Here is a 25003-nt window from a genome sequence, read left to right on the forward strand (position 1 = left end):
AAAACTTCTGGAAGGTTGAATGTAAAGGCCTCCATGTGCATGCATGCTAAATCACTTCGGTCGTGTCCAACTCGTTGCGACCCTGTGAACCATAGTCTGCCAGGCTCCTCTGTCCATGGGATTTTCCAGGCAAGAATACCGGGGTGGATTGTCATGCCCTCCTCCAGGGGACTTCCCCAACCCAGGGATCAAAGCCTTGTCTTTGGCATCTTCTACACTGGCAAGAGGGTTCTTTACCACTAGAAAAGCCCCCATACCTATGTGCAATGCTGATGTTCCCACCACTGCAAATTATAGAGTAGATAGCTTAAACAATAAAAAGTGTATAATTTGGAATCCAGCAGATACCACTGAGCAGAGAATGCATGGCTAAGGAAAAACTCTCCCCTGTTCCTCTCAAAGTGGAGTTTTATGGCAATGCAGGCTTGAAACCCAGGTAAGTGCATCTCTAATAATATCTTTCATCAGAAGATATTAACTGGGGACTGTTTGATGGAGAGCAGGCCTCTTCATTCCCTTTCTGGACAAATGGAGACTTGGTGGTGTCCCACCAAACAGGTCCTTACTCCCAGATACTAGTTATCTGGAGACTAGCTTTACTTTTATTCTCAGTTAGCTTTTTTCTCTTAATGTTTTTATCCATACATCTGTTACAGTTGAATGAAAAGAGAATGGAGTAAGAATTTTTTTTTTTTAACCACAGTACTGTTGGCAAAACAAATAGGTCCATAATTACATGAAGACACATGTATTAGTTTCCAAGGGCTGTCATAACAAATCACCACAATCTGGGTGGCTTAAAATCAACAGAAACTGATTCTCTAACAGTTCTGGAGATTAGACATCAGAAGTCAAGGTGTCACAGGGTTGGTTTCTTTGGGGGGCTCTCAGGGAGAATCTATGCATCCCACTCTCTCCAGGCTGCTGCTGTTGTGGACAAACCTTATCTCTCCTTGGCTTGCAGCTGCATCATTCCAGTCTCTGCCTGTGACATTGCATGATGTCCTCCAGGTGTCTTCTCATGGCCTGCTCGTAAGGACACCAGTCATTGGGCTTAGGGCCCCCCAGAAGTCAGTATAACCTCATCTTAACTAGATTACATCTGCAAAGATCCTATTTGTAAATAAGGTCACATTCTGAGGTACCCCGGACTTAGGACTTCAACAGATCTTTTGCAGTGATGCAATCTGACTCAAAACAACAGATGCACCATAGTTAAAGATGGAAATATCTGAGTTTTGCCTGTGAGATAGGCCATGCTGAGCCTGCGAAGGAGGAAGAAGTAAGGGATTGTCCTAAGGGCTGAGCACTGGGGTGGGGGTATCTGAGGAAGTTGCCTTTATATTCCTCTAGGTATGCCGAGGGGTAGAAGTCAGGCTGGACGATGAAAGGGGTAACATTGTGAAAGAGAGAAAAAAATCATAGTGAAGTCCTAGAGACCTAAACCAAGTCAAAGAGAGAGAAGTCTGCAGGTTGAAGTTGGATGGGGTGATGCAAGGGCGTCTGGAGTCTAGTTCAGCGGTGCTGCCTCTCTAGCCCTATCGGGTCGCAACACCTCAGACCTTGTGATCACAAGTGTTCAAGCATCTGTCTAAAAGAGTGAACTGAAAAAGTACAATTTCATCTGTTACTGCATCTTTTCCTGTGGGATTCAAATGAATAGATTCCTGTGAAGTCTGTATGTTTCGTTTTGATAGTTTTCTCCTCTCCCATCCAGTTGCTATTAGTTCTTTCATGTGTTACTCCTCTCTGCGCCACCCCCCATCACTCCAGAGACTGTTTCTCTAATCTCATCTACCTCCACAATGGCAAAGCTGTCGCTATTTCTTTGGGGAATTGGTCTTTACGATGGTGTCTGCATCAGCATACCCAAGAATCCCCTTTTTCTTTCCTCGCACATATACAGAAAAGAATCTCCTAACCCTATAGTTTTCAAACGTTTTTCTTGCTGTAGAACTCTTTATTCAAAGAAGTACTTATGTAGAAACTCAACTAAATGAATGAATGTCGAACTGCTCTGGGTGAGGGGGTAATGGGGAGACGGGGTGACCTGCCCACCAGGTCAGTCTCCATACCCCTTGTCTTTGGCAGCACCGGAACACGCACTGTGGAGCCCAGTTCAGTGGATTCTGTTTAGTACTGTAATTCATCTTTATAACGTGGTACACAGACATCACATGATAAGTGCTGGTGTCTACCTGCTCATCTTTTAGACCAGGAGAAATCTCTGTGCAGCTGAGAAAACAACTGTTTCCCTGGCGATGTTACCTCTTCTCCCTTGGGGTCTGCCATCTAATGTGACTGTTGTCTCTGATAGTACCCAGTTCTGTTTGGAAGCTCCCTCAAACTTACCATGCACCTCATTTGGAACAAACAACAGAATTTGAAAGCTCTTTTCATTGCTTGACTGTGGAAAAGGACTTAAAGTTAAGTCAATTGATAGACACCATTTAATAGAAGAAAGATCAGATTCATCACTATGAAAACCAATGTATGACAATTAGATTTGGGGAAACTCCAGAGAAATTCATGACAAAAGCATGAAGGATGAAATGCTTTCTATAGAAAGCAATATCCTTAAAACAAGCACTTACTGTTGTAAGACAATAAAGGACTCAGTACAACAGGACTTTGAAAAAAAGTAACAATGACATGTATTAAGGACTGATATAAATAACATACTCTAGAGTTTTGTAAAAAAAAAAAAAAAAAAAAAAAGTGGTTCCTTGTGAAGATTACCATTGAAAATGAACAAGTTAAGTCTCCATCTTTATTAAACTCCATGCACATGGATGACATTTCCCTGGCCTCTCTCTACCCCTAAATTCCTAGAACAAATGAAAAGTGAAAAAGCAGCCATTCTACACTCTCAGGAAATCTTATCTGAAGACAAGCTTTTACTACTACTGAGAAAGTGCTGGATTTCTTTTCCTCTACAGCATGATTTTGCCATCTTTTATGAAAACCCAGACAGGAATTGTCCTTTGTAATATTTTCCCCGCTAAACAGTCTTCATACACGTGTTATCCAGGACCACAAACTCCTGGAAATCACTACAGTGAAACATCTACTTGCTTCTCATTTGTACAGAGGGATTCACCCAAGGAACCTGTTAAATGAAGTATGATAACAAAAGAAGTCTCTTTTCAAGGCCTAGGACAGGGGAGGGCTTCTTTCACTCACCCCATCTGGGAGAAGGTGAGTAACCAGTTGCCTCCATTCCTTGACCGACTGAGGAATGCTTACTTTGAAGACATGGTGCCTCTCCTCCCTCCCAGTTCTGACCCTGTCTGGGGATCACAGTTGGTTTGACAATGGAGGACAGACCTTTGGGTGTCTGAAGACAAAGCTGACATTCACTCAGGTGTGTTGGGTCTGACCCTTCAAATGGAGGCTGTTGAGTTTTTTCCTTCTTCTGATTCAGCAGTTTTGAGGAGTCTCTCGAGGGGTCTTATTCAGCAGCTTTTGCTATAAATTTCCATTCTGGGAGGAGGAGGTTAAGGGGAGAGGACAGATCCCCCACACAGAGGGTGTGGGCTCTTCTAAGTACTTGCAGGTCTGTGATTGGTATAGACTTTGGCAAGAAACCAATAAAGTCTTATGGGAAAAATAACGTCTGGAAGAACATCTTGTTGTTCAGTCATTAAGTCGTGTATGACTCTTTGTGACCCCATGGACTGAGCCCTTCAGGCTCTTCTGCCCATGGGATTTCCCAGGCAAGAATACTAGAGTGGGTTGCCATTTTCTTCTCCAGGGGGATGAACACCTTCTCCTGCTATTTCTTCTTTCATGATTTGGTGAACCCTTCCACCGGGAACAGCTTCTGTTGTGAGCACTCCAGGATTCAAAAGACTTGGTCACATCCTACCTGAGGTCTCCAAGGAGGGCAGAGGCGATACCTGTGGCACAGTTATTGCAAAATGATAAGGCAAAAGGACAAGGAAACAATACAGAATCTGGAGTCTGGAGGGTCTGTGGGCAAGGAGACAACACAAATCAGGGGGAAAAAATCAAATTAAGGTTGTAATTATTCTGCCTCCTATATGAATTTGCTGCCTTGCCCTGGGGTGTTCCTACCTTTCTTCTACTTTTTCCTCTTCTACCATTTCAAGCCCAGTCTCTAACTGAAGACTCATCGTATTATTTATTTTTCTCTTTTAATTCAAGGAAAAGAGTGGCATGAAAAGAAAACTTATCTCCAGACTGAGAAAAGCCAAGAATTCCAGCATCCATTCAAAAAAGCTTTTGGAGTGCAGGCTCTCGTTCACGCTGGTTTTGTATCTGATAAACTTTTCATTCAATTTGAAGCTCAATGTGTCTGAAATCCAATGAAGTGAACCAAGCAAGGGATGTCGTCCAAACATGTTGAAGCACTTGTGGGTGAATCTCGGCCTTTGTGTGTGTGCTTCTGCTCCTGTGAGAAGCCTTGGTCTCAGGCAGACTCCAAACTGCCAACTCAACAAGGCAAATAATAATTACTCCTAATGGCAATAATAATTATGGAATGCGGTGGACCCAATGTAAGGTTGATTATCTGTGGCTTTGGTGGGGCAGCCAAAGTTTCACACACTGTTTTTATAAAAATCAATCTCTCTCTCTGTCTCTGTCTCTCTCTCTCTCACACACACACAAATACACATACACATTTGCCAAAAGAGATCTGGACAAACTCATTCCTCGGGTTTCCTGCAAAGTGCTTGACTACAGACCTAAATTAAATAAATAGCGGCTATCCACACATGAGGGGGGATTGGGACATGCTGAGTAATTGACACCACACACACACACACACACACACACACACACACACAAAGTCTCCCATTTTCCTTTTAGTTAAGTTTTAAACTTTCTCCAATTCCAGACTTTTACTGAGAGCCATGGCCAAATGTCAGACATGATGAATAATTGGAGGTATTCCTCCTTCTTTCTAAGGGAGATGGGAAGGAGAGAGGGAGGAAAGAAAGGAGAGAGGAAGAAAAGAAAGCCAGGGTCCTAGATGAATGCCCTGCCATACCCATTCCACCTCAGCTATGAATCAGAATCTCCCAACAGATCAAAGCCTTCTACGGTGAAGCCCCAAGCCTATGGTTAGTGCCACAGCCAGTTCTCTATGAGACATTCACCCTGCTTCTCCCAGGAAGGGAGTTACACCCTGAGCTGTGGCTCTCTCTCCCCCATTCTAGATCTGGCTGTCACCACCTCCCAGGGACATCCGCATTAGCACTTAGGTATCTCACCCCACACACCAATGATGTCAAGGTGTCAGAGAAATAAAAGTGGCTGCTCCTGAAAACATAATCCATCAACAAATGGTCATTTTGTAGATAATGAGGAATTGTTTCAATTTTCTGAAAAACTAGGTTAAGGGTCTAATGCGAATCTATATGAGTTTTTTTTTTTTTTTCCTTTTGCTGGTTAATCACTGTGACTATTCTTTAAAAGTGGTTGCAAGGGGCTGGTGTAGTTTTTTGTCATGTAAGAAGGGGTTATAAAGGACATTCAGGACATGCCATGTGGAATACACAGAATATACCTGGAAAATTTCTTCAAAGATTTTGAATAATGTTATATACATGTCAAATGGCTTAAATGATGTTCCAGTAAAGCAAATTATTATGAAGTGGGTGTATACATGTACATCACTCACACACACACACAATTTTCATTTGGATGAAATTGGACATTAAAATTCCCCAATCTCCTTTATTAATATACAATTTAGTTAAGATTATTTTTAAATTCATTCTTTCAAACTTTTAGAGCGGCTGTGATTTGAAATAAGCATCTATAAATTTGCAATTTTGTTTTGTCATTAAAAAAATACACCCTGACTCAATATAGGGTTAAAGAAGCTTCAGGGGTAGACTCTAGCTTCACTGAGTTTGCAACTTCAACAAAAATGGCGTCCCTCATACAACCCAAATACTGCTGCAGTGGAAGCAGACCCTAGTTCTCTTCAGTCCAGCACTTTATTGCTTATCTCTTTAGGCATTCAGTTTGAAGCAAGACTCTCAAGTGGGAAAAAATGTCACACCAAGCAGTGATCCCCAAGAGTCTGCCAAACACTTGGCCTCCAGCCCCTACAGACACTGAGAACACCATTGTGCGTTTGACAGTGTTCAGTGGTTTACTGACTTGGGGATGGGTTTTTGTTGCAGCAGTCATCATTATGATTGTCTATGTAGAAATGTTTATGGATTTTATGGACTGAAAATAATATATTGGAGGTCAGTGGTAAACTGCTGTATATTTGGCTTATGAATTACCCTATCTGAACCAATATATGATGAGTATACTCAGGAAGTCATTTCTGGCATTTCAAAGATTTCTGGGGCCATCTGTTCTCTGCAAAGACCTGCACCTCTGCAAAAGCCAGCCAAGCACATTCTGGCATGTCTGTACCACCCCTCTCCCCCACAAGGGTCCTATCATTTTACAGACTTTACCGACCTATTCACCAGCCAGAATGCACTTTGCCAAAGGGGGGAAAACTATAAAACTCCAAATTCTTTTAAATGTGTCTGGTACCATTAAGAATGTTTATTGCTCTATAGATATTTTACAGTTGATATTTACCAAAAGCACAACATACTTGGTAAACAGATTACTGGATTGTCTGTTAAATGTGATATATCTGTTTTTATGAAATTTCTTCTTCCATAATCCCTACCAACCAAGCAGTATCATGAGAGAGTGTTAGTCCTGATAAGGAAACAAATATGTTCATAAGAGCTAGAAAAGGGCACTGGTTAGACAATCCAGTTTCATTCTTTCATTTTATAAGATGGAAAAGTAGGGCCCCGAGAGGTCAAGGGGGCTGTTCAAAGTCCCAGAACTTGTGAGTGATGGAGTCAGAACCACTAGCAATGGCTCTCAATCTCTAGCAATGACATCGTACGGTCTCACTGAAATAGGATTCCATCAGTATGTAACTGAAACTTGATATAAGGGATTCCCTTTATATCTAAAATCCAAGACCAAATTGGTTATTTCTGTGATATTCTCATCCAACCAAAGGTAAAAGGTCCACAGAATTTGTATCTCCTTTAACTAAATCCTCCACAAAAAGAATATTAAAAACAACAGTAGAAAAAAATTTGTTTGGTCTAATATTGTTGAAAAATACATATAAGAGGACCTATTGAATCATTTACTTTTTAAATCCTAAAATGTCCAGTTATATGACTACATAGTATTGCAATGAGGACCACAGACTATCTGCAGTTCTTCTCTTTTGACTCAGAAACTACTTGTCAATCAGTACAGGTAAGAGTTATTTATACTTCATGAAACATACAGTCTTTAAGAATGTGAAAGTTACAAATAGTCAGAAATGTCCACTGGGATACAGCCTGTTACCTGTACCTGCTCAGTCTTCAGAAAAGCAAAGTATACTCCCAGTTACAAAGGAGCACCTCTGTGTTACCAGATTCATTTCTCCTAACATGCTCACCTTGGAGAGTGCAGCACACACCAGTCCTTTCCCCATGTTACTATCCCTTTTGGTGTTTTAGAAGGAATGGTTACACTTAGTCCTGGGACTCATTCTAAACGCAACACTGGGACTCATGTAAACCTACAGTGGTGCGCCAACTTGGTGTTCTGGCCCTGAAAACAGAACATAATGAGCCAATTCCCATGTAGGAACTATGACAAACATAGAAAGGTGCAGTTAATCATTGAATTTTATATTAAGATAAATATATATCCTCAATTTCCAATGTTTAGTTATTTGGCACCTTACCCAAGGCTTTCCCCTTGGAAAATACTAAATACTGATATAAGCTAGACCTTTATGTTTCAGGTCTTCTATAAAGTAACCCCCTAAATAGTAAATCCAAAAAAGAAGACAGTGGACTGCCTTTTTCCATTAAGCTATGTCTGGCAATATAATTGTTCCAATTTCTTGTATTACATTTGTATTATATCTTTCACTGTTGTATTATATCTTTCACTGTTGTGCTGTTGTTTAGGTGTTTTTCTAGTGAGCTCTTCAGCAATAAGTCACTTTTAGTAAAATGAGAATAAAAGAACAATTTGCTGATAGGATTAATTCAAGGGAGGAAACTCCATAGTCATGCATACAGTCCTGAGCCCCCAAGGAACTTACCTTCCAAGTAGTTTTCAAAATTATACTTATTATGAAAACCATCAGTCTCTTAGTGCTGGATAAGGTTTGAGAATTTTCTAGTGATGCCTCCTCATTTTACATGTAAGGAAGTCAAAACTTGGAGAAGTCAACTTCATTTGGACCCATTGGACAGTGGCTTGGCTTCCAGTTCCAGCACTTACCTTTATCCATATAACCTGGGGCAAGCCACATAATCACTGAACCTCACTTTACTCAGTTGTAAAATGGGTGTAAAATCTCCATGTAACAGAATTATAAATTTGTTGTGATTCACCTAGGAGTTGAACCTGGAAGTCAAGTCTCTCTGTCTTCATATGTTAGGACCCTTCTCTTGACTGCACTGGTCTCCTCTTCCCAAACATTCCCAAGCCCTACTCTTCTTACACATATGAGTATGAGAATGCCTCCTGAAACTCAGATAATCAAGAACCCCAAAATCAGCTCCTAGAGGAAAACAAACCAAAAGAGAAAAGAAAATTGAAACAGAAAAGAAGCAATGAATGAGGATAGTGCTGCTCAGAGTGACTTGTAATCAGCTGGTTAAACTTTTAAAGTGTAGATGAAGGAAGGGGGGCCCAGGGCAATTGTGCACTTGGCTAAGGTTATAAAGTTTTTTGAGTGGCAGAGCCTAAACCCATGACCTCTGAACCTGTGGTCAATACTTTTGCAAGACTCCCCTCTAACCTGACTTGGTTTCACTCTGAGTAAGCTTGTCTTTTCCAGGCATATCTTTTCAATATGCTACACAAAAGAACAAGTGTCTAGATTTACAACAGACACAGACTGAATGATCCTGGGCTATTTTCTCTAGAAGCAGACCTGTGCCTTGTTGTTCAGTTGCTAAGTCATGTCCCACCCTTTTTGACCCCATGGACTGCAGCATACTGGCTTCCCTGTCCTTCACTATCTCCTGGAGTTTGTTTAAACTCATGTCCCTTGAGTTGGTGATGCCATCCAACCATCTCATCCTCTGTTATTCCCGTCTCCTCCTGCTTTCAATCTTTCCTAGCATCCAGATCTTTTCCAAAGAGTCAGCTCTTTGTGTGGTGACTCATTGGTGTACCTATCTGTTCTAAAAATGGGAGGAGACAGTCAAAACACACAGAGACACTTATATGGAAGGTTCTGGAACTCTGTGAGCAGGGCTTATGTTTATAAGATCCAGAATTGAGACTCTCGCCCTATAAGACATCACAGGCAAAGTCACCTATCCACACAGGAATCAGAACAGCCTGGAAGTCACACTTCATCTGGTCAGGGGACAGGTTCTTCCTATAAACCATGAAGCCAAATGTAAAGCAACCAAATGGTTGGAGAAAGGACAGCCACTCTCAGGCAGGAATCTGGTTTTCTTAAAAGTGAGAGGATTTGGCCAAGAGATCTCCGAGGTACAGGCTCTCTCTATATATATCCATGTGCTCTCATGACCTGCAAACTCCCTTTCTGAGAGCCAGGGAACTCCTGTATTTTCCTCCTGAAAGATTTAAGCAACTGCTGGCAACTCAGTATGTCTACCTCTGCCCTTGACCAGCCTGTAGGTACGTGAAGGAAGCACTTCACACTGTAACCAGAGGCTAAGCATTAACCAACTCATGTGGGTAGATGACTCTCCCAGATGGTCAGGCATGCTCATGTATCTTTCATGGCACTGGGATTGCTACAGGCTGGAGCACAGGGAAAGCATGTGCTTTGAAGTCCAACAGAACCACATTCAAAACTCTGCTCATCTCACTGGCTGAGTGACTTTGGATAAGTTACTTCTTTTCCTTGAGCAGTAAAACTGGAGCAAATAATGTCTGCCTCTCCAGACTCTTGGAGAATGATAGAAAGCAACATGCAAAGATAAATCAGTGCTCTGCACATAGATGATGCTGGATAAATGTTAGCTCCCTTTCTTCTTTTTAGTTATCAGCCTGCTAATCCCAAACTTCTCTAACAAATAGCTTGAGCCACTAAACAGTGACTTTCAATTTTCTTTCCCAAGAAGACTAGCTTTTACAAACTGAATGTGTCTCCCTCTAAATTCATATGTTGTTTTAGTCTCTCAGTCATATCTGACTCTTCACAAACCCACGGTCGGTAGCCCACCAGGCTACTCTCTGTCCATGGAATTCTCCAGGCAAGAATACTGGAGTGGATTGCCAGTCCCTTCTCCACCAAATTCATATATTGAAGCTTTAACTCCATGTGATGGTTAGAGGTGGGGCCTTTGCAGGTAATTAGGTTTGAATGAGGTCATGAGTCCCTATAACAGGATTAGTGTCCTAAGCAGAGGAAGAGATACCAGAGATCTCACTCTCTGTCTCTTTCTCCTCTCTCTGAAGTGAAGAAGTGAAAGTCGCTCAGTTGTGTCCAACTCTTTGCTATCTCACGGACTAAACAGTCCGAGGAAATCTCCAGGCCAGAATACTGGAGCGGGTAGTTGTTCCCTTCTCCAGGGGATCTTCCTGACCCAGGATCAAACCCACGTCCCCCACATTGCAAGTAGATTCTTTACCAACTGAGCCATAAGGGAAGCCCAAGAATACTGGAGTGGGTAGCCTATCCCTTCTCCAGCGTATCCTCCCAACCCAGGAACTGAACCAGGGTCTCGCGCATTGCTGGCGGATTCTTTACCAACTGAGCTTTCAGGGAAACCCTCTCCTCTCTCTGTCAATCAGTCTGTCTGTCTGTCTGTCTGTCTGTCTGTCTGTCTCTCTCTCTCTCTGTGTATGCACAGAGAAGCAATCAGGTGAGCACACAGTGAGAAGACAGTCATCTGTGAGTCAGGAAGAGGGCCCTCACCAAGAACCAAATCTGCCAGCACCTTGACCTTGGACTTTCCAGCCTCCAAAACTGTGGAAAGTAGACCTCTATTGTTTAAGCAAAGATACCTGCCTTGCTGTGTTCCAGGTGAGGAACTGAGACATTAAGACACAAAAAAGCTGGCCTGAGGGATCACGGGCAAGAACCAGGCTAGGAGAGGAGAGCAGGGGTGCTTTTCTGCTTCTTGGAAGATGTAGCCATGTGCTCTGGCATCCTGGCTCTGCCCCCTTCATCTGGCCACAATACCTTGTGGTATTACAACTTTTGAATGTTAAGAAACCTTATATTTCCTCAAGTATCAGTACTTAATGTTTCGTTCCACACATAAAACTCTTTGAGTAGAAAGCTGCTGGCCCTCTTGTCAGAGGTAATTTCTCAAGGCTCTGCACAGGATTTAACGGGAGCCATATGGTTAAGTCCGTCAACCCTCCCAAAAAGCATTCCCCTGAAGGGCCTCATAAATGTTCTCAGGGCTGTGAAAGACCCAGCAACTTTCTAACAATATTCTAACAATATTCTAACAATAAAGCAATGTTCATAGCCATGATATTCCACAACACACAAAGCAGGAAATAATGGCTTCAGGTCTGAATTACTCAAAGGGGGCTTCAAGCTGTCCTGGAGAGGGGTGTGGGGGTGGGGGCAGGGAGTGATAAGCCGGGACCTGCTGGCTGTTGCATGCAGGAGGAAGAAGGTGGGCCTGCACCCTGCTAGCACTGGCCTGTGGTGGGCAGTGACAGTCTAATTCATGCTGCTGACTTGTGGAGTTTAAGAAAGCTCTTCATAATGGATGTATGCTGCTGCTGCTGCTAAGTCGCTTCAGTCGTGTCTGACTCTGTGCGACCCCATAGACGGCAGCCCACCAGGCTCCCCCGTCCCTGGGATTCTCCAGGCAAGAACACTGGAGTGGGTTGCCATTTCCTTCTCCAATGCATGAAAGGGAAAAGCGAAAGTGAAGTCGCTCAGTCACATCCGACTCCCAGTGACCCCATGGACTGCAGCCTACCATGCTCCTTCGTCCATGGGATTTTCCAGGCAAGAGCACTGGAGTGGGTTGCCATTGCCTTCTCCGATAATGGATGTATACACCTATGCATATACAGAACAAGCATACTCAAACTGTGAAATGTGAAAGTGAAAGTGTTGGTTACTTGTGAAGTCACTCAGTCATGTCCGACTCTGTGACCCCACGGACTGTAGCCTACAATGCTCCTCCGTCCATGGGATTTTCCAGGCAAGAGTACTGGAGTGGGTTGCCATTTGCTGCTTAGTCATGTCCAATTCTTTGTGACCCCATGGACTGTAGCCCACTAGGCTCCTCTGTCCATGAACTCTTTCAGGCAAGAACACTGGAGTGAGTAGCCATTCCCTTCCCCAGGGGATCTTCCCAATCCAGGGGTTGAACCCAGGTCTCCTGCATTGCAGGCAGATTCTTTACAGTCTGATTCAACTGTAAGCTGATGTTTTACATAAGTTTTCTTTCAGCAGTGCCTTTTTGTGATGGCATCATTTACTGACCTTTCCCCTCCCTTTTTTCAGAATGATAGACACAGAAATCCTTGAATCAATTAACATTCCTATCTCAATGGACACCTCAAGCATCGACAGCAACTCATACAAAAAACCACGTGACTCTCTCCAACAAGCAAAGTGGCACTGTTTTTTACATCAATAAGTTCTGAGATGTGATAAGTTCTTCTTTTATTACTATTTTTTTTAAAAAGAAACTCAGAAAGGGTGAGAGAAATACAATTTATGATGAGTATCAGCTCCTTTTTATTTTTACAAGATTTACTATATTTTCTATAAATTTCTGGCAAAGTCTTAGATCTACATTGCCTAAATACAGCTTCATGCAAATAGGGTATATGATGAAATAGCTAATATACCTACAAACATACATGTGCCAAGACTAAAACTGGCATAAAATCAGAGAGAGATTTTATATATACATGCTGTTGAACATATTTTCAAATTTCTTGATATCTTAACTAGAATATTCCAGAAAAGACCAGATATCTTCTTTTCAAATATCAGCCTTGGTAGGAACATTTGTATATCCTGATGTTAGATATAGCACATCCACACTGTAAGCAATTACTGGCAAATAATGTTTTTACCAATAATCTAACAAGCTCATGCATTTGCCAATTCCATAGGGAGAACTAAATCTATAGAACATTCTGAATACATGAAGAAATTTTGTGGACTATTTGGGAAGTGCCTCCCAGAACTCTGTACTGATATCCATTGTTGTAGATCAGCTCATTCCATATTACTTTCATTGTCTTCCTAAAAAAATTACCAAGCATGAATTATCTAATAACATTGGTCCATAAAGAGAAATAGGTTTCTCTAGGAATTTGCTGTTGTTCAGTTGCTATGTCGTGTCCAACTCTTTTGCGACCCCATGGAATGTAGCCTGCCAGGCTCCTCTGTCCATGGGATTATCCCAGACAAGACTACTGGAGTGGGTTGCCATTTCCTTCTCTAGAAGATCTTCCTAATCCAGCAATCAAACCTGTGTCTCCTGCTTGACAGGCGGATTCTTAACCACTGAGCCACCAAGGAAAGCTAGGATCTATTTAAATTGTAGCCACCTACTAAAGTGATTGCTGGCACCTACAAAAATTTCTCATATGAGAAAAGAGTGAAAGAGACAGAATTAGAGAAAAAGAGAACTTATACTACTGATACCTGCTCTTCCACCATTCTCTCAGGAGTTGCAGACTTGATCCTGAATTAATGAACCTGTTACATGATCTCTAATAAAAAAAAAAATGACTAGAGGAGAGATATTGCTTGGAATCTGCCACATACTTGGTCCAAGGCAGAATCGATTTCATCTGTATTTAACACATGCTTGTTTTCTGTCTCGCTTGTCTCCCCCACACCCCATGGCTCCCTCTTTTTCTTTTTCCATCTGGAAAACTTATCTCCTAAAATGCTACCATCAATCAGCCAAAGGCACTCTTCTCGACAAGGTGTCTGCCAGTTTGACTAAGCACAAGTAGTCACTAGTTTGGGGATGCCTCCCACACTCTCCAACACTGTGTGTTTTTCTAGCCTGCCTAACCACACGAGTGCAATTTGGGATATTTATACTTACCTCCAGTTTCTATCGAGATAAAAAGCACTACTTGGACAGAACTGGGCATTGGCAATGGAAGGGGGTGACAGAGGATAGACTAGAGGTTGCCCACGTGGTTTGTCTATCTCGGACTTTTGCATTTCCACCCATTTGGTCCTATGTTGACTCAGTGCCTGCTCCAAAAATATGAAAATCAAGTGCTCACAAGGATGCCTACACTTTGTCCCCCAAATCCTCCTTAGGAGCAGGCACTGTCCCCATTTCCAGTCCTTCATGTCAATATCACTCCCAATACATTCAAACCTCTAAGTTTAAATACAGCATGAAGGGGGGACAGTGGCAGAAAGGAGAATAAAAGCGGGATTGGCAACAGAAACCCAGCACTGGTCAAAGGGAAGGAAAAGGGGAATGGGAGATGGGCGGCCCCCTCTCTCTCCCGCAAAGTTCTATCCGTGAACACGCCAATGGCCACAGCAAAAAAGCCCTGTGCGTGGGCACAGGTGGGTCCCAGCCTCTCTGGCTGGGTGCAGCTTAAGCGCGGAGCCTGAATGAAGACTTTCATTGCTGTTTGCTGTTTTTGTTGGCCGGTAGCCATGGCAAACATTTGCAGGTGGCTTGGCCAGATTTTGACACTTAAATATTTGAGGTTGTGATAAAAATCAGAATATTACTACAATATGGTTCTGTGCAGCCTCAGAGGAAAAAAAAAAAGAAAGAAAACTATCTGCAGTTTCAAATGCTCATTTAAAGACACAGTCTCCAGAGGGAACTCATGTTTTAAAATAAGTACTCATTTCCTCTTTGCTGAGAGAAATAAAAGAGTCAGCCATCCCCAAATGTTACCACCTAGAGTTTCATTCTGAATCCACTGGTGAGATGGGCTGCTGAGCCCCCATGATCATCCGGGTAAGGTTTTAGATGGGTCACATGGAGAAAAATGGAAATGACAGGGTGTGGGGGTTGGAATCAACATGGCAAGCACAACAGGGAAGGATCTCAAGCAAGAAATAGCCTCCCTCAAGCTTGGCAATGAGACAGTCTTAAAGTGACAATTATCTCCTAGAAAACACCAGGAGAGACACATAACACCCCAGGACTGGGAATAAACGGGAAGACAGTGGGTCAGGAGATGGCACATACCCCCACCTAACAGGGCCCAGTGACACAGCCTAGAAATGCCATCCAACTGTACAGCCCTGGGCCAGCTGGGTATATTATTCACAGAGTCAACACCCATCTTAGAATTTAGTGCTAACCCTTAAAAGATTGTTTCACAAAAACCACCATTGTACTAACAATGGCCAAATACTAAGGGCCTCCAAGAGGGAAGTTGGGGGGCAGGAGGCAGAAGAACTCCAGGGGAGAAGGAATGCCATAAAAATGCTAATAAAATCTAGCACATTTTATGTTTTTTCCCCTTGAAAGAAAAATAAAATAATTATAATTAGCTCGCCTAACTGTGAATTGTTTGCCCAAAGCCAAGCCACTGGAGTGAAGCAGTCCCTTGAGACTGAGATGCTGTCTTTTAACAACCCCACCTTCTTAGTATATTACAGGTTCTTGCTTTGGATGGAGACGCATTTACTCCCATAGACATTTGAGAAAAAAAGGATTCTTTCACAGACACACTTGCAACTTTAGCACTGGCTTATTCCAACAAAGCCAAGCATTCAAATGGCCAGATTAATTTTCTGTTTCTTGAATGGAAAACCAAAGGTTCCCATGGCAAACTCACAACATAGTTATTACCCACAACTCTCATTTGTTAAGATTTTGTCTTCATATTTCACAACCCTTCCTGATGAGTTGAAAAATGTGAGAGACAAGGTACCCTTTCTAGCATATTCTGAGAAGGGATAGCCATTGTCCTTAGTGCTCCCTCTAGGTAAGGAATTCTTATACACACTTAAAACAAGGAAGGGAATAATGATAAAGAGTGAGATAGCTTCTAATGTTTTCTTAAAATCACCATATCTACTATTCAGTGGAATATTTAAATTCTGATGTGCACACCAAACACAGCAAGCTCCCTTTCCTATTTTAAACAGAGAATTCTAGGAACAAGGAGCAAGCAGTTCTCAGCATCCAGCAATATAAATTTATCATAGCTCTTTGGCTTAAGTTACGACTTTTTCTTCCTAAGATCCCAAGCACTCTTAAATCTTTTATTTCCTTTTCACATTACTCTTGTGAGGGTAAAGAGAAGAGACACCATCCTCATTCTGGACAGCAGGAAGCTGGGCCAGAAGTTTGCATTTCTAAGAAGCTCCTGGGTAATACCCATGCTGCCAGTCCTCAGACCACACTCTGAGTAACAAGGACCGAGAGCTATCACGTGATACTCAGGAGTGAGTGCTTGTTCCATGACATGATACAGTGTCTGGGAGCATTCTACCTATTTTTCTCAATGCCTCAGTATTATCTTTTTTACATAAATGAGAAGGATAGCCTTCTTTGTTTTGTCTTCTCCAGGAATGAATATGAACCAGTGTAGAAAGAGAGGCGAGCTAATGAGAAGGTATTAATATTAACAAGGGAAAGAAGAAAGAAGAACCATCAGAGAGAAGGAGGACTGTGGAAATACACCAGAGACACAGGTGTTGTACATTGTTCTTAGGAATGGAGGCACATACTCTGTTAGCAAGGAAGCTGGGTGAGTGACACTTCCCTCCATCATCCTCGAGCATTTGTCCTGAGAACTACACTCTGCTCCCAACATCCAAGGGGTTTCCCTACAGTCACCTTAAAGTTCAAGAATCTTCTCTGAAAGAACAATGACACAGAATGACTTGCTTTTCTCTCCAGAGTCAAGGTCAAAGAGCTTCTACCAAACAGAGACTACCTTTCTCCCAACAAAAACATAACTCTGAACTCTAGGCAGTATCACACCAGCCAGGAAAGCCAACCTCTGTTTTTTCAACCTGCAGAACAGAAACCAGAAGAAAGTCCAGAACCTTCCCTGAGCTCCAGCCAGGACCCAGAGACAACCGAGGAGATCTCCTTACCCGATCTGGCGGTTGGTGGAAGGGGCCTGCGTGATGACAGAGCTGGACTGGGGTGACGGCATGGCTTGCTGAATCACAACGCTGGTGTCATGGTTGGGCATCCGGGCGCTGCCGAGCTGGTGAGTTCCAGGCCCCGCCATGGCCCCACCAACAGGGTTATGCATCGAGATATTCTGCCCAGAGAAGACAGAGGGGAAAGGGTCAGAAGAGGTTAATGCTTTATTCTGCTCTCAGGCTCTCAAAGGTCAAACTGGGGAATCTGGTCATGTCAACTAAATACAGAGTTATGGCTTCTGGCAAGCCATGGATCCATTTATTTCGTTATAACTTACAGCTTCAAGGGGATGAAAAATAACTATTCGCCTTAAGAGTAAAGCACATAAGAAAATACCTGGAAGTTCACTAATCACCCTGCCACCTCCCCACGTGAGGTTTAGTGCATATCTGCTCTGACTTGGGGTGATATATATTCCATTTGAAAATGATTTCTGTGGTAAGTGCATAACATTATGATTTAGTGAGAAGCCATTCAGCACCCTGCTTTGAATGACAAGCACACTTGTTATTTTTTCTTTTTCAGTCCTATAAGAGTAACTACCTCTTTTGTCCCCCAGGAAACTACTTTTCTAAATCATAATCTGGGTATGCATGACCCAAGCTCAACAACCTAGGGAGTGAGGATGCTGACTGTAAAAGACAACAGGGTGTCTGGCGTTCAATGACGAGAGTGAGAGTTACAACTCTCTATTGTTTTTCCATAAGATAAATCTCTAATACTTTGGTTGAATCATGGAATACTGACAACACTTGTTCACCTGTTTACTTGTTCATTGTCTTTTCCTCTAGAACATACAGTGTTTGTGTTCATGACTCTATCCCTTGGGGACTGGAGCAGAGTAGGCATTCAGTAAACATACATACATACACGAATAAAGTGGGGAAGAAAATAATGGCACAACCGAGTCACTTGAGTGACTTAACATCCTGTCTTTATTTCTGGTGACTTGAGTGAAGGCTTCTTTGTTTAAAATTCAAAAGTAAGGAAAGTATGGGCTTCTCAGGTGGCACGAGTGGTAAAGAACCTGCCTGCCAACTCAGGAGACATAAGAGATACAGGCTCAATCCCTGGGTTGGGAAGATCCCCTGGAAGAGGGAAACCCACTCCACTATTCTTACCTGGAGAATCCCATGGACAGAGGAGCCTGGAAGGCTACAATCCATAGGGTCACAAAGAGCTGCACATGACTGAAATGACTTAGTATGCACCCAAGGTAAAATATGCATGATAAAGCTGGCTTAAAAGACAGTGCTTATTTTTTTTTAATTGGAGGATAATTGCTTTACAGTGTTACAGTGGGCTCTGCCATGCACCAATGCAAACCAGTGTATGTATATCCCCTCCCTGTTGAGCCCCCCCTCCTCCCACCATCCCAACTCTCTAGGTCATCACAGAGTGCCAGGCTGGTCTTCCTGTGCTATATAGCAGCTTTATGCTAGTTACCTATTTCACATGTGATAATGTATGTAAGTCAATGCTTAGAAAAGAATGTCACTGGGGCAACAAGAGAGGATTCACACTGAGGCATAAGAGGGCTCAAATGTGAGAAATTCAGAACCTAGAAAAGAAAAAGAAAGTACAGGACAAAGTTACATAAGTCAGTGGGCCACTGAAAACATCCAGGTACAGCTCTTCAGCCTAGAAGGGTATGGAAATCTGAGAGGTCAGTTGGACAGTGGGCTGAGGATGACAGGAAAGAAATGGAGTGTCACTAGCAATTTCCTAGAGGAAAAATATCTATCTGTCTGTGCTTTGGGGTTAGCAAAGAAGAAAATAAACAGTGCCCAGGAGAACGGGAAGTGGTTCTTTGAAGTTCTTCTGCAAAGAACAGGATTTCCTGCACTATGTGTTAAATGATGGTGCTAACATATATGGTGGCGGGGTTGGCTGTGTCCATCACTTTGCACCTTTTTCAGGTTTCTGATTTCTAAATCCTGACCACACAGTCTGTCCAGAGTCCAGATGGCAGCTGGGCACCTGGCTTAGACTGTGAGCTGACTGGGTTGTCGTGGGCTCCCAAAGGCATGAACAAGCTTACACACACACACACATGATCCAAAGGCTCCTCTTATATACTGGAAGGTTATTCTGACATGGGAAAATATTGTGGTTGATTAAAGTAAGATGAAAGGAAACAGTGATTTGTATTGGGGCAGCAGCACAGGGATATGCTTGAGTTATTTTTATGGGATCTAGAGGTGTAGAAAATCAAATGAAAAGTAATAGTGAAAATAAAGATAATTATTATTTCTTTCAAAAGTGAACCTCAACAAACTCACTTTCCTAGGTCTTAGTGTGAAGTTGTGATGAAGTAAACATTACAAGTATTATTTTTCCATTGTTCAGATCCTTAAAGATATTCAAATTTTTTCAACTTGTTCACAGTCACCTATTTTGTCAATAATAGATCTCAGGCACAGAAGGATTTCTGACTTTCATTTTATTATTTCTGTTGTGCTAGTGAAAGTTATCAACAGAGCCATATGACTTTAAAAATAATCTTCTTTAAGTTCATGACAATAATATAAAATGTCTAAACCCTTCTTGAGTTACCTCTGGCATCTCTTTTCTATCACCCCCACGTGGAGTCCCTAAGTACCATAAATTCAATGCAAGCATCATTCTTTTCTTTCTATCTCTTCTTCCACCAACTTCCACCCAACCACCATCATCTTTCCTGGATTCAACAAGCGCTCTCCAAACTGGTCCCCTGTCACTCACTTTGAATTCCTCTCCTCCTCCTTCCCATACTACAGCCACAGTCATCTTTTCAAAAGGCAAAACCTAGCACATCACATACAGATCCCCTCTACATTGCCCACCCTCTCCAGGCCACTTAGATGGCTTCTCATGGTTCAGAAGACCCTAACAGCACTCTCTGCATGACCTTCAAGGCCTGCATGAGAGCCTCCCGACCTCCCCAGCTCGTCTCACACCACCTTCACCCTCGCTCTCTGTGATTCACTCCACCTGCAGGAATTTTCCTGCTCTCATCCCGAATGTGCTCCATATGTCGGGACAGAGCTGAACCTGCTGTTTCTGCTACCTGTGCTCTTTCCAGACCGGCACTTTCAAATCACAAACTAGGCATCACGTGAGAACACCTTCCCTGACCTCTCCAAGGATGAGCACCATCTCCTCCTCCTTCACGGCACTTTACACAAGTTCACAATTGTCTTTGATTATTTGATTAATATCTGTTGCTCCCTCTAGAATATAAGCATGATGAGAGGAGGGACTAAATTTGACTTTACTCCCCACTGAGTCTCTGTTGCCCAGATCAGTGCCCAGCATAAGGTAGGCACACAGTAAACTATAGAGAATGAGTAAACTATAAAATGACATTCCTAAAATATTCAGTATGATGAAATTTTATCTTTTATTTCCTGGGTGAATTTTGAGAATGTGAGCTCTCTTGTCTATTTACCTTAAAATCTCAAAGTATGCTCACAATAAGAGATGTTAAGATACGTTAGGTATTAAGGTAACTGTTTGATTATGGGGTCGAGAAATAGGATCAGAATTAAGAAGAAAGCCACAAGCATGGAACATACACTGGAAATCAAAGTCTTTGAGAAGACATTGAATGAGCCCTTGAAGGAAAGTACTAAGAAATGAACTTCAAGTCTTTGAGCACTTTGGCTCAAATGATATGTCCATATCAATTCTTTACCTTCACCATGAAAACCAAGAAAACCTTTGTTCAAAGTTTTTGAAACCTGGTACAAAGAAATTGGTTTGATTTATTCAGAGTGAAGCATGTTAAATGAGAGAGAGAAATACCTTTCCCCTCAAAAAGTCTAGGAATGTTGTCTGAGAATCATTAAAAAGAATAAAAAAGACTACCAGGAATATACTTCACACACATCCCCACCAACATTTTTAAGAGATCTCTTTGTCTCTGTGATATCCTTCAGAGATGGAAAAAACTCCTAAAAGTTATGCTATTCTTCAAAAATCTCCTTTCTCCCCCACATATGAAATCTGCAAATTCTCCAGCCTCCTCCCACAAGACCCAGAGAGTAATTTCAAAACATTTTGGAAAAATAAACAAATTTAAGCAAGCATTATCATTTTGCATTAAGATGATTTTTTTTCTTTCAGCATTACATAGTAACTCAAACATGAAATTACTTTCTGAATTCACATTTTCCTAATTATGGGTTCAAAACCTGTCTTCCTTGATAAAAGAATGGCATTTTATCTTTAGATGAATTAAATATCCAATTTCAAAAACACAAAGAGTGACTGTATCTCGCTGAGTTATTTTTGTTAATATAGGTGCGTAGACTTGGAGCTGGTGAAACAACGTCACCAACCAGTGATGGATGTCAATATACAGTGAAGAATCTGGGGGTTCAACCTTTGCCCTTTTCTTGTTCAACATTTTTATCAACAGCTTGGATGAAGATGTAAATTCATGCTTGTCAAATCTGTGGTTGACACAATATTGGGAGGCATCACTAACATTCTGGATAGTAGAACATGGTTTTACTTGAGCCAACTGTGTGAGCTGGCCTCCAAAAATGCTAACATAAATCTAGGTTGCTGTAGGAGAAGAGCAAAGTACAGATCAAGGGAAGTAATTATTTCACTGTCGAGCACGTTGGACTGACCACATTTGGCCACCACATTTTAAGGGGGAAATTGACAAATAGGCGGGAATGAAAGCAATGGAGGCATCCAAAATACATCACAGGAAGAGTGGTAGAAGAATCAGGGAATATTTAGCCTGAAGAAAAGAAGGCTTAGAGGCCATGCTAACTGCCTTCAAATATTTGCGGTATTAGACATAGTCTATGTTGCTCCAGAGAGCATAATTTCAAAAAATGGGATCAAGATGATAAAAGCCAACAATAACTACAATTTGAGTACCTATTGAAGCAGCTATTATGTTAGATGCTTTATAAACTGCTCCTCTAATCCTCACAATGACCCTGTAAGATAGGCATTACTATTGTAATTTTAAGATGAGAAAAAGAGTAAAACTCTACACCATCGCTAATACTATTCCATTTCCCTCTGGCCACACTCACTCTTTCTGGACTGGCACTTTAAAAATAGAAATCTGACCTTTAGTTGGGATAAATTTACCAATATGTAGGGATAACCAAAGACAAAACAAGTTGCCTTATAAAGTACTGAGCTTCCAAGCATCAGATTTAAGCTGGTAGGGACTAGTGGACATCTGTAAAGGATGTCACCAAGAGGATTCTTACAGCCAGAGGGAGATGGCACTAAATGATCTCTAAGGTCTCTTCTTGCTAAGATTATCTCATAATACATGGTTCATAATTTGGCTCAGATGCTTCCAAATAATTAGTAATGTGATAATTTTGAAAATATACTGCCTTAGGAGTTAAGAGGTCTCTTCCATTTCAGTCTCTCTACCCCTCCTTATAGTCATATAACCTGCATAAATCATTCGGCTCCCCTTGACTTCACAGCCTATCACTAAAAGGGGTGCAGTGGACCACATGGTCTGATGATCTTTTCCAGCTCTGCTACTCTACATGTCTTTCTATGTTACATTTTATGAGACACTAAATATCCAAACAGACTTTTTAGACTCGATTCAAGGGCTTACAAACATTGATTTTCCTCCATAACCATAAGTTTTTGCAGAAATGAGCCTTCCAAAAATTATAGCTTTCCACCAGACCCAAAGGATCATGATTGAGGGAACAGACCTAACAAAATAAAATTTCTCAAACATCAAAGATGAAAAATCTTCTGAGAAGAAATCATTTTCACCTAAATTTTCCCCCTCTTTAGTTCAAATTTCTCTGCATGTCCTTGGCCTTCTTTTCTTTATGTCCTGCGATATACCTTGCTCTCCATTTACTGTTGTTCTGAGACATAAAGGGTGTGTGAATGGGATGAGAGCTGGGATAATAATGAGTCTTGATTGCATAGTCAGTGAGTTTGAGGTAGAGTGGTAATTGTTCTACATGCATGGGCTTGGAAACCAATATTGAAAAAACAACCTGATGTATATGAATATAAGTCCATACTCTTACAAATAACTATAATTTCAGGGTGTGGTAATGCAGGATGAAGGGAGGTGGACCACAAATGAAAGTGAAGGTTGGAGCATACAGACAAAATGATGTTGATTCCCATAAAGTCCCCAAGTGTTATCTTCAAATCTATATTCTTCCCAACTGCCAAGGTGTGGAGACTTTATAAGCCACGGTCATCCCGACACGAGTTTACAAGTTGAGTTGTGCAATCTTAGAATTGTCTGCATCTTAATGATGCCCAGGCAGTTAGGAAGATTTTCAGAACTTCTCTGGTGTAAACATCTATAAACTGCATCCAAAAGATGTCTGAGACTTTGACAGAATAACAAAGGTTCTAACTTGCTGGAAGATTCTAGGCTCTCTGGAAGTGTTGGAGACTCTAGAGGGTCTTGACTCCTTTCTGGTGCTCTTGAGAGCTGTAACGGTATGAGTATTTTGAATCCTACTGAGTAGATGGGCTGTTCCACGACAAAGGAGACAGCGTGGAATTATATGAGGCATGGCTGGGGTTGGGGGAGAACAGGGGCCATGCAGGCTGCCTTTCTCTCCTTAGCATAGTTGCATAGTGCAAGATGGACCACAAAAGATAAGACATTGTCTCAGGCAACCTCTGCAGGAGAGGAAGGGAGAGGAGAGCACAGGGCACTGTGAAAACTCCAGCTTTGACGTGTACCTTTAATTCTGCTTTGTCAGAGTTTGCCACTTATCCGTGGAGAATTCTAAGGAGGAACAAATTACACAAAGAAAACATGAGCACTGCCATTGAGCTCAAGTTCGCTTCAGCTCTATATCATCTGGGACATGTTATTTAAGTTTTCTGAGCCATACCTTCTTCATCTTTAAAATGGAGATAATCATCTAGGGGACAGGATTGTAGTGAGTTTCACATGAGGTAACAGATACTCCATCATAGTACCTGACAGCAAATGTGCACTTCTTTCCTTTGAGTAAAGTTCAGAATGTGAGGCTCAGACAGTAAATGGTTAATTCTAGGTGGCTACTCCCTATGGCTGATTATTAAAATAAATATTATAAGTAATGGCTAACACACAGCATGAACATATGTCCAAAATCTCATTTAATCCTTATCACCAGTCTATAAGTTTGGTATGATTATTGCCTCCATTTTACAGGTGAGGAAATTGAGGCATACAGAGGTTGAGTCCTCAAAGTCACACAATGAGTAAGTGGACAAGCTGGAATGAGGCAGCTTGGCTTCAGAACCCACACTGCCTCTACAGTCTCTTTTCAAAATATTTTCTAGTGGAAAGTGACACAGCAAAATATAAAGTATATCTGATATCATTTCTATGGACATTAAAAGAAGTGACCAACTGATGCTAGTATATGATCCTGAGAATTAGAGTCTATCTGTCATACCACTAATTTGGATCAATGTCATCACCACAGCCTTCACACCTAGCAAAACCTGGGAATACACCATTAATTCATTTCAAAGTGATTGATCAGTAACACTTGTCTCAAGGTCATTTTGGCTGCATAAGCATTTCTAAACTGATTACTATGAAGAGTACAGATTAGAATTAGGGAGGGAAGACTGTAGTTCAAAAAGCGTTGATCAATACTTTCACCAAATTATCGAAACAAACAATCAATCATGACTAGCTCACTCTATGATGAGAGTTCACCTTCCTTAAAAGTTTCCCAGAGCTCAGGGAAAGCCTGAGAAAGAGATAATGTTTCTGATGCTTGGATCAAGTTCAACTTCTAAAGCAACTTCTCTTGAAATGGGTAGAAAGGCAGCTCACACAGTGATGTAACCCTCAGTGGTCTTAGCCCACTCCCACATTTCCAGGAAGCAGGCAGCACCTCCCAACTGGGGCTCTAGATGTCAGCCTGCAAGACACACAGCAGCAAGATCTGATCCGT

The 25003-nt window shown here is 41.8% G+C and overlaps 1 protein-coding gene across 1 annotated transcript in view; it reads right to left on the minus strand.

Moving 5' to 3' along the window:
* The window catches only part of CREB5 (cAMP responsive element binding protein 5), a 426112-nt gene that overhangs the window by 243183 nt on the left and 157926 nt on the right, over positions 1-25003 (minus strand). Inside the window, exon 5 of the mRNA XM_061165457.1 lies at positions 17033-17205. Within this exon, the coding sequence (XP_061021440.1) occupies positions 17033-17205 (173 nt within the window). The remainder of the gene's footprint in view (positions 1-17032; positions 17206-25003) is intronic.

The sequence above is a fragment of the Dama dama genome, chromosome 18 (assembly GCF_033118175.1).
Source record: "Dama dama isolate Ldn47 chromosome 18, ASM3311817v1, whole genome shotgun sequence".
Lineage (NCBI taxonomy): Eukaryota > Metazoa > Chordata > Mammalia > Artiodactyla > Cervidae > Dama > Dama dama.